The sequence below is a fragment of the Phoca vitulina genome, unplaced genomic scaffold, assembly GCF_004348235.1.
Source record: "Phoca vitulina isolate PV1807 unplaced genomic scaffold, GSC_HSeal_1.0 scaffold52, whole genome shotgun sequence".
In the NCBI taxonomy this organism is placed as follows: Eukaryota; Metazoa; Chordata; class Mammalia; order Carnivora; family Phocidae; genus Phoca; species Phoca vitulina.
The window spans coordinates 6006222-6015977 of NW_022589755.1; the positions used below are offsets into that span (position 1 = coordinate 6006222).

A 9756-nucleotide genomic window follows, 5' to 3' on the forward strand; every position below is an offset into this window, starting at 1 on the left:
GGGGGAGAAGAACCATGAGAGACGATGGACTCTGAAAAACAAACTGAGGTTTCTAGAGGGGAGGGGGGTGGGAGGATGGGTTAGCCTGGTGATGGGTATTGAGGAGGGCACGTTCTGCATGGAGCACTGGGTGTTATGCACAAACAATGAATCATGGAACACTATATCTAAAACTAATGATGTAATGTATGGGGATTAACATAACAATAAAAAAATTAAAAAAAAAAAAAAGACAGAGGCTCTACTCTTGAGGTGCTTACATTCTTTTTTTGTTGTTGTTTAAAGTACGCTCCACACCCAGCATGGAGCCCAACGCGGAGCTTGAACTCACCACCCTGAAATCGAGACTGAGCCAAGATCAAGAGTCAGATGCTTAACCGACTGAGCCAATCAGGCATCCCTCAAGGGGCTTACATTCTGTTGGGGAGATGGAGAGCAGACAAACAGGTAAGTATATATTATAGTTCCAGGTAGCAGTAAGTGATATGAAGGAGATTCAAGCAGAGAGAATGGAAGGGAATTGTGTGAGAGAGCGTGACTGTTTCACACAGGGTGGTCAGGGAAGGCTCTTCTGAGGGAATGAGACATGGGATGGTCTGGGATAAGAGCTTTCTCCCAGGAGGAGGGAACAGCAAGTGCAAAGGCCCTGAGGTAAGAAATAGAAAACTTCCTCTATTCCCTGGAAAAAATAAAATAAAAAGTCAAGGAACAGTGAGAAGGCTGGTGTGGCTGGAGCAGAGTCAACCAGGGATAAAGAAGGGTTAGAGAAAAGGTCTGAGTTAGCCAGGGGCCAGAGTGTGGGGCCTTGTATATGACTGGGCTTCCACTCTGAATGAGATCATCATCCTGGAGTATGACTGCCTCTCCTACTGGTCTAGGTGCTCCCCAAGGGCTGAGCTGGGGTCTTATTCTTCTCTGCATCCCAAGCAGTGTCAGGGCATGGCTCCTGAAAGGCCTCAAAATATGTCTTTAAAAATTAATGAGGGGCACCTGGGTGGCTCAGTCAGTTAAGCATCCGACTCTTGATTTCAGCTCAGGTCATGATCTCAGGGTCATGGAATCAAGCCCACGCTGGGCATGGAGTCTGCTTGAGATGCTCACTCCCTCTCCCTCTGCCCCTCCCCACCACCCCCCTCTCACACATTTTCTCTCTCTCAAATAAAAAAAAAAATTAATGAATTAGTGGAGACATAGGTCTGTCTTTGGAAATCCTATCCCTCCATTGCCTGCCTGGCAAACTCTTAACTTCCTTCAAGATCTTTTTTTTTTTTTTTTTTCAACTCAATCATGAATTTATTTACAAAGAATCTACCACCATGAGAAAACATTTATGAAAATCTTAAACAGTACAAAGCTCTGAAGCTCCACTGAGGTGCAACAAACATGGCTATGAGGCTAAGCAACTCTAGTCTTTTCCATAAAGTAAGATGTAACTCTGACAGAGCATATTAATCCTTGAAGCAGCAATCCTCAGATTTCAGTATGGCCCTGTATATTTTTAAGGCTAGAATGAGCTATAGAGTTTTTAAGAATATATTGAGTGACAGAGGGCAATTTCATCAAGTGATTGGAACAAATGTGCACAGGTAACAAAACACTTCACATAGGTAGAATATTTATGCCATTACCAACCCGTTTGGTTCCCTGTTTCATTAAGACGACTCGATCCTCTGGAGGAGGATGAGGTGGCTTTCTCAGCTTGTTAGTGGTTTAGGTTCTACTAAAGGTTGTGGTAGAACTACCTACCATCAGGTTAATGCTTCTGTCTGGAACAGGATTCCAGTTCTGTCAGCAGAGGGAACTTGACATTAAAAATCTAGGTCAAGAATCTATAGGATGAGTCTCATTAGAAAACTGAATTGTACAGACTTAGATAAAAACCATTTCAAAGAATTTGTGAGCTTTAAGGTCAATAACAACTTTCCAGGGATGTAGTATGTGAAGAGAACCACGAACACTACGTAGAGAGTGAACACAAAGAGCAGAAAAAAGTCTTTTGACTAAAGTGAGAAAGACAGTAGAAAAATATTTACAATAAAGAAAGGGTTCAGAATAAAATACTATTTACAGGATGTTAAAAAATTAATCTTCAGCCATAATGAGGCCTCTTCGAGCTCCTAAAACCTTTGCTTTCTTCTCCTTCTGTCTTTGCTCATGTTGTTTCCGTTGTTCCTCCCTAGTCTGGAGAGGAGGTTGTAAGTTTTCTTGTGGAAGCTAACTCTGTTTACATGCTCCTTCAGAGAATTATTTTCTTTAGATTGACCCCATGGTTTCAGCTTGCCTTTGTGTGGCTCATAGTTGAGGGGACGAGACAGACTTGCTTTGAGATCAAACACTGGCTTCTTGTTGGAGACTGAAGTCTGTGTTGCCTGATTGTCAATTTGAATGGGGTAACAACAGAAGCAGAATTTCCATTTGTGGTCTTTAACTTGTCTGTCCCGAGCACAGCCTGGCCTTCTGGGGTATTCCCAGGTATGGTCACATGTGGAGACTTTCTGGCTGGAGTCTTGGTCAGTGAACGCTTATGCTCATTATCTTTGGTAGCAGCTGAAAACCTGACGTTCATTTTAGTAGCCGAGAGAACGGATGGCTTGGCGGAGCCCTTCCCACACAAGGTGCTCCGGCCCTGCGAGCGGCGCTGGCTGGTGGGAGTGCAAGCCGCGGGGAGCCTTCCCCGGAGAGGAACTGGAGTCACCACCGCTCCCTTGGTGACCGGCTGCTTCTTCAGTTCATTAAATGAATTGTGTTCTTCAAAATGTTTCTTTTTTCTCTCAATATATTGATCAATGGGCTCCATTTCCTTAAAACGAGCCTCATGAAGCTTCTTAAAGTTTGGAGTAGTGCTTGTATTTCTTTTGCTTTTTCCAAGTTTGGAAAACCCATCTGTGTAGAGAGGCTTCTTTCTTTCTGAAGGTACCTTTGAATCTTCATTACCATTTATTCTTCTTTTTCCTGAGGAAACGGCATTCTCCTCTCCTTGGCTCTCATCTGGTGGTGAAGGAACTTCTGCAACTGTTCTGAGATCCTGGTTTTCCTGCTTCTCTTGATTCTGCAATTCAGCGTGATCATTTATTTTTATCTCTGAATCATCCTGCTGGGAGTCAGGGTTCCTGTGGACCGTCCTGCACCTTCTCCTGGTTTTGGTGCCATGGCCAATTGGCTCTCTCTCAGCTTGTTCCTGGCTGCCACTCTGCATCTCAGCCTCGTCACAAGACGATGCAGAAGTTTGACTTCCATCCCGATTATCATTTTCTTTTTTTACCTCGTGTTTAAGGTGGGCTTTCAAGGCTTTTAACAACTTGTCTGCCCTCAGGTTAGCCCGGAGGCCCAGATTCTTGGCTAAGTTCTGCAGGTCGCTGTACTTGAAGGAGTCCAGCTCCTCAAGGGAGGGTACGGCCATGGCGAGCTGCATCCAGGCGACCACGCAGAGGACGCGTACTCCAGCCTCTGCAGTGAAGTTCAAAACTCTGGCGCCCTCCTTCAAGATCTTTTAAGACATCTCCTCCAACAGGAAGTCTTCCCTGATAGCCCCTAGCCTCCAGGCTGGGTCAGTAGTCTCCTCTAGGTTCTCACAGTGTCTTGCGCTTCCTCCATTTTCATTTGTACTTCTGTATTGGGTTAGTCAGTCTCCTCCATCAGACTAGGATGTCCTTAAAGGCAGAGACCTGGAATGATCCATCGCCAGGTCCCCTGTACCACCCAGAATAGGACCTGAGCCTCCAGAAGCCTCGGACAGTATTTATAAATAAATATACAAATGAAAATATGCTTTTCTCTGTCTGCCTAGCTCCTATTTATGCCTTAAAACCCCAGCCAAATGTCCCTTCTTCCACATACCTTCTTATGACTCTTGCAGCGAGTTCTCTCCCTCCTTCCCCCACTCTCTCTCTATCTCTGTCCATCTATCTGTCTGCTGGGCCCAAGATAGTCCTATTATCACACATGCCACCCAACCCATAGACACTGTAGTTCCATGTCTATGTTCCCAGGGAACTCTGCAGGACAGAGACCCCACATCATTCATCTCTGGATCCAGCCCTTGTGAAGCCTCAGAAATACAAGGGAATGAATGCATCAGAGAGAACTCCTATTCAACCATTAAAACCCAATCCAGACATTCCCTTCTCCTTTATCTGTTGAATAAAAGGACTGAAGATTACGGTCCCAGGTCAGCGAGGACCCAGGCCATCTGGGGGGACAGTGCTCACCTGCAGGAGCAACTTGCGGTAGCGATCATTGAGTAGCTCTGAGTTGCTCTGCTCCTCCTCCAGCTCCTCTTCCATTTGCCCCAGGCGTCCCTCCAGCTGTCGCTTCTCCTCCAGAATGGCTGCCCTAAGGAGAACAGGAACAGGGGGAGGTGAGAGGGTGCGAGGGCCAGGGAGGGTGCCCTGCCCCACATGACGATGGGCCACTCACTTGCTAAGGCTGCCGTTGGCCAGCTCGTCTGCCATCTCGTCCCGCTCCTGCTGGATTTGCCGCCGGGCACGATCAGAGGCGGCCAGTTCCTGTGATGGCAGAGAGGGCTGGTGGTCAGCAGTGGCGGGGTGAGGCTATCTGGGCATCGGCCTCCCTGCTCTCACACCTCAAGTCTCTTGGCCTGTCTTCAGTGCACACGACCTTCCATCCCTGGACAACCTTGGAATGAACTTCAGTCTACAGACAGATGTCTCCTAAATCGGTCTCTCCAGAGTCCCTGACTCATGTCCACCGCCAGACACCCCCCCCCAGCAGGGCCTCACTGAGCTCAGCATCTCCTTTCCAACCTGCTCCTCGAGGTCCCCCCAGTCACCGGGCCTGACCCTCAGGTCTCTCCTAACTTCCTCTGCCCCCTTACGACCCACAGCCCTGTCCATGCTGACCCTTTACTTTCTCTGCCTTGTCTCCTCCCTGCCCCCATGGTCCCAGCTCAGGCCTTGTCCTCTCTCCGCAGCCTTCCTGACTCTAATCTCCCCCTGCTCTACTCAGAACCCTCCCAGGGCTCCCTAGTACCCTCAAGTCCAGTCTGTTGGCCCCGACCCCCGCCCCCCTCCAATCCCCAGAGGCCCGCCCCCCTTGGTCTCCCATCCCAGGTCCCCGCCGGCCCTCCCAGCCCCCGCCTCCAATCCCCAGGGGCCCGCCCCCTCAGGGCCCCGCCCACCCCACTACCAGGGCCACGCCCATTCTGGCATCACCTCCTGCAGTCGCAGCACTTCCGCCTCCAGCGCCTTGAGGCGCTTCTCATTCTCCCGGTTCTGGGTAAAGATTTCCTCCCGGGAGCTGCGCGACTCTTCCACCTCCCGCCACAGCTCCTTCATCTGGGCCTGGGCGGAATGAAGCAAGTGAGGGGGTGCAGCCTGATCGTGACTCACGGGGAAGCCCCTCCCCTCGCCTCAGCCCTGCGGGGACTCCCCGGCTCCCCGAGAGCAAGCAAAGCCCTGCAGCCCGCCCCAGCCCCCGGCTCTGTGACCTTGGACCAGCCCCTCCCGCTCTCTGGGCTTCGGCTACCTCCAATTTAAAAAAAGTAACACCTTAAAACTAAAGTAAGCGTGAAATGGGTGTAGTATTTGGACTCTGCAGTAATAATAATGCTGGCGCACACTTACTGAACATTTACCGGGGGCCAGGCTCTGTTATACACGCGTACTGACTCCCTTCATCCTCACAACTCCAGCTGGTGGGGACTAGTTTCCTCCCCAGTGTAGACATGGAACAACTGACGCCCAGAGAGGCTCAGCAACGAGCCAAGTGTGCTAAATGGCAGAGTCAGGACTTGAACCCAGGCCATCTGGCCCCAGGGTTTCCACTTCTAGTCACTTTGCTATGCGGCCACACCACTGAGTGTGTAAAGATGTCAGCGTAAGACTTTTCAATGGCGCTTAAAGAAAAATAAAACACAAACTTGATGCCTACCACCATTAAAAAAAACTCCGTAAAGAGGTCAGTAAGAACAGTACTGGGCTTGGTACTGGGCGGTTATGAATATTATTACTTGCTTGATAATAACAGCTTTTCAGTGCAGGCGCCTTCTCTCAGGGGTGACGTAGTGGGAAATTTTTACTTTTTGGAGAGGGATCTTTCTGTCCTAGCGCTGCCCAATGGGGAGATATTGCAAGGACATGCATTGTTTTACATTTTCAAGTGGCCCCATTAGAAAGGTAAAAAGAAACAGGTGAAAGTAGTTTGAACACTGTATTTTTATTTAGCCTGACATATACAAAATGTTATTATTTCCATTTATAATCACTATAAAGATTATTGAGATATTTTACTTTTTTTTTTTTTGGTACTAAGTCTTCAGAATCCAGCACGTAATTTGGATTTCAGCCCCACCAAACCTTAGCTGCCCAACAGCCACATGGGGTTGGCACCCACTGTATGGAACAGTCCAGTTCTATACTTTTTTACAAAAAAAATTAGACTTTACACGGACACATTATTATCACCAAAAAAAATTTTTTTTAAGTAATCTCTACTCCTAACCTGGGGCTCGAACTCACGACCCCGAGCTCAAGAGTCGCATGCTCCACAGACTGAGCCATCCAGGCAACACCTCTCCCAATTTTTTTTTTTTTTTTTTTTTTTTAAAGATTTTATTTATTTATTTGAGACAGAGAGAGCGCACATGAGATGGGGGAAGGTCAGAGGGAGAAGCAGGCTCCCTGCTGAGCAGGGAGCCCGATGCGGGACTCGATCCAGGGACTCCAGGATCATGGCCTGAGCCGAAGGCAGTCGCTTAACCAACTGAGCCACCCAGGCGCCCCTCTCCCAATTTTTTTTAAACAACCAGATATAACTTTGATATTAGGGGAGGAACCCTACGGCATTTACATTTCAAAAATTAAGTAGAATGAAGAAACTGGACTTTCAGCTAAGCATTTTAAGTAAAGGAAATAAAAAATATAAAAAGCGAGTGAGCCTTTGGCACATGGGTATTTATAGAGCGGCAGCTCGTGGGGTCGAAGGGGCCGACTCGCAGGGGGCTTAAGCCCCACCCCTACCTGCATCTTGCGGAGCTGCTTCACCGCCTCCTCCTTGCCCTGCGCGGCGGCCGAGTTCTGGGCTCTCAAGTCCTCCAGCTCCGCCTCCAGCTTCTGGCGGGCGGACACGGCCAGGGCGCGCTGCTTGCGTTCCTCGTCCCGCTCCACCTCCGCATCCCTCAGCTGCAGGGAGGCCGGGAGGGGCAGGCTCAGGGGGCGGGAGGCCCAGGCTCCCTCTACATGCTAGTGGCCTAGACGTGCACCCGCCAGCCCCTGTCCAGGCCACCAGCGCCTTTCCTCCTGCTCTCTTGCTCCTCTACACCCCAAACGGATCCCAGATCCTCGTCCCCAGAGCCCCAGGCTCTTATCCTTCCGAAGCCCCCTTTACTCCAGCCTCTGCTCTGCTCCCATGTGTCCCCTCCAGCCCATTCCCGCACAGCTCCAGAGGCTCCTTCTACACTCACGGCTGCCCTGCCCCCCCCCCCATGCTCAGCACCCAGCTCAAGCCGGCGGTAGAGCACCCGAAGTCCCCCCACTGGCGAGTCATGAATGGATGTTGCCAACCACAGGGAGAGGGGAATGAGTAAATGAACAAGGGAGGAAGGCTGTGGGGTGTAGAGGAGCTGGTCCTTGAGCGATGAAGGAGCGCTTGGGCAGGCTGGAGGGAGTGGGGGGGGGTGGGGGTTGGGGAAAGGAAGTTTCTGGAAAGGGGGTAGCTGGGCGGATGGAGGAGCAGCTGGATGAAAGTGTTGGTTGGTGGAGAGGTTGTGTGTGGGTGGGGGGCTGTGTGGGTACCCAGGCAGATGCTGGGTGAATGGTCTGGTGATGATGTCTGATCGGGTGTGTCAGTCTGTCAATGGGACATGCCTGTGGGTTCACGGGTGACGCTGGGTGAATGGGCTGGGGAGCAGGAGGGCCTTGGGAAGCAACACTGAGCAGCAGGTAGGTGAGTGACACGTCCTTGGCCCCTCTTTCAGCCTCCCAGCCGGATGGGCGCCCTCCAGCCTCCAGCCTGGTCTGCTGGTACCTGCTTGGCCAGCTGCCGCCGCCTGTCCTCGCCAGCCTCATCTCGGCTCTGCAGGTCGCGCTCGTGCTGCGCCTTGAGAGCCTGCAGGGTCACTTCCAAGCGCAGCTTGGCGTCCTCGGCTGCTGTCAGCTCGTCCTCCAGCTCCGTCACCTGCCCTCGCAGGTCGCTGGCTATCTGTTCTGCCGCCCTGCGGGATCGCTCCTGCTCATGTGCCTGGAGGGGATGGGAGGGTGAGCTCTGCGCGCCTGGGGCACAGGGAGGGGGAGGCCAGGACCCTAGATCTATCCTAGGACAGTGTGAGGGAAGCTTTGATGGTTTGCTTGCTCATTCATTCACCATTTCCCGGGCAGCTAGTTACTAGGTGTCTCATTCTGAATCATCCTAAAACATTTCATTAATAACCTCTGTGTGCAAGTTCTGTTATCCGAAGCCCTTGAGAGTCCAGTTCCAGTGTTTGTTAGGTCAGCTCTCACTCACGGTGGATTATTTCCTCGTGGGTTTTGAGATTTTGCATCGTGAGCTCACTTCACTAAGGGGCTTCAGGTTTGGGAACATCCTGTGTGGACATGGGTTGAAGGGATGTTGCCCCTGACTCGAGTGTTGATTTGTGCTGGACCCCCCAGGATAGCGCCATCCCACTATCTCCTGTGATTTTTTTTCTCAGCCCTTCCAGGGAGTTGTAAATTAAAATCCCAAACACCCTGTGAAGGCAGATCTGGGCTTATGAATTCTGAGACACCCCCCTCCCCCATCATGCCTCTCCTTTAACTGTCACCGTCTCAGAAAAGTGTTCCTTGGCCTGTCGGGGCCTCTCTGTTACCCATGCCGCTGGCCCTGAGCCCCTCCCCAACCCAGCCTTAGTCACAATGGTCATTTCACATGAGCTTATGTGTCTTTTTGTGCAATGCCCACCCCCATACCGCACTGTGAGTTCCACAGGGGCAGGGACCCTATCTACCTGTCACTACCGCCCAAAGAACCTCATGGAAATTCTCATCAGGGACAGGGTCTACTTTCTGCCCTCAGAAGAGGCCAACAGGTTTCCCCTCCTATTTGGCACCTGCCATTCAGTTTTATTTGCTGGAAGGAATTCAACTTTCTCCCATCAACATCCTATTCCCCACAAAGTAGGCCTTTGGAGTCACCATGTAGAACTTGGCCGTTTTCCCAAAGGAGAGACCTTAGTAGTCTGAGTATGAGCTGGATTTTGGCTCTAGAGTGCCTGGGGCTGCAGGCCAAGGTATGTCACGGGGCTTAGGGGTTCTCTCCAGGCTTGGCTAAAAGCTCCATCAGATATACACTGGAGCGTGTGGAGAAGATAAAGCCCTTATCCGTTGTACCCATGAGAGTACGTTGTTGGCACTAAGGAAGGACATCAGGAGCGTGTCTGCCCAGGGCCTCACTGAACCACGTCGTCTGTCAGTACCTCCCCTCACCAGTCAGGGGGGCTGGCGTCCCTGGGCCTGTCCTTGCTGCTGCTCCATAAGTATATTTATTGGACAAACTAAGGAAGGATGGAGTGGAGGGTGTGATGGACCTTTCAGAAGGCTGGGATGCTGGCTGGGTGAGTAGGGACTGGGGACAGGCCTAGGGGACTCCTCCCTGGCCCTGGGGGGAGCCTGTATGTGCTCAGTGGGGTTGGGGGTGGCAAGGTGGGATGTCCTCACCCTGGGTATGTGGTGTGTGTGAGGGGATGTATGTGTGTGTGGTGTGTGTGTGGTGTGTGTGAGGGGATGTATGTGTGTGTGGTGTGTGTGGGGGGTGTGTGTGGTG

At 51.1% G+C, this 9756-nt stretch overlaps 2 protein-coding genes across 8 annotated transcripts in view; both read right to left on the minus strand.

Moving 5' to 3' along the window:
- Positions 1-9756, minus strand: part of MYH14 (myosin heavy chain 14) — a 90641-nt gene that overhangs the window by 11027 nt on the left and 69858 nt on the right. For all 7 annotated transcript variants that reach the window (XM_032387957.1, XM_032387953.1, XM_032387955.1 and 4 more), the window contains 5 exons: positions 7984-8196; positions 6978-7139; positions 5172-5300; positions 4417-4505; positions 4209-4332 (listed from right to left, as the gene is read on the minus strand). In XM_032387957.1, coding sequence (XP_032243848.1) covers positions 4209-4332; positions 4417-4505; positions 5172-5300; positions 6978-7139; positions 7984-8196 — 717 coding nt within the window. The remainder of the gene's footprint in view (positions 1-4208; positions 4333-4416; positions 4506-5171; positions 5301-6977; positions 7140-7983; positions 8197-9756) is intronic.
- LOC116621943 (nucleolar and spindle-associated protein 1-like) lies at positions 2041-3605 on the minus strand. The gene is given in 3 exon segments (XM_032387981.1): positions 2041-2195; positions 2198-2374; positions 2377-3605. Coding segments are annotated over 3 exon segments (1326 nt in total). The 5' UTR covers positions 3413-3605; the 3' UTR covers positions 2041-2082.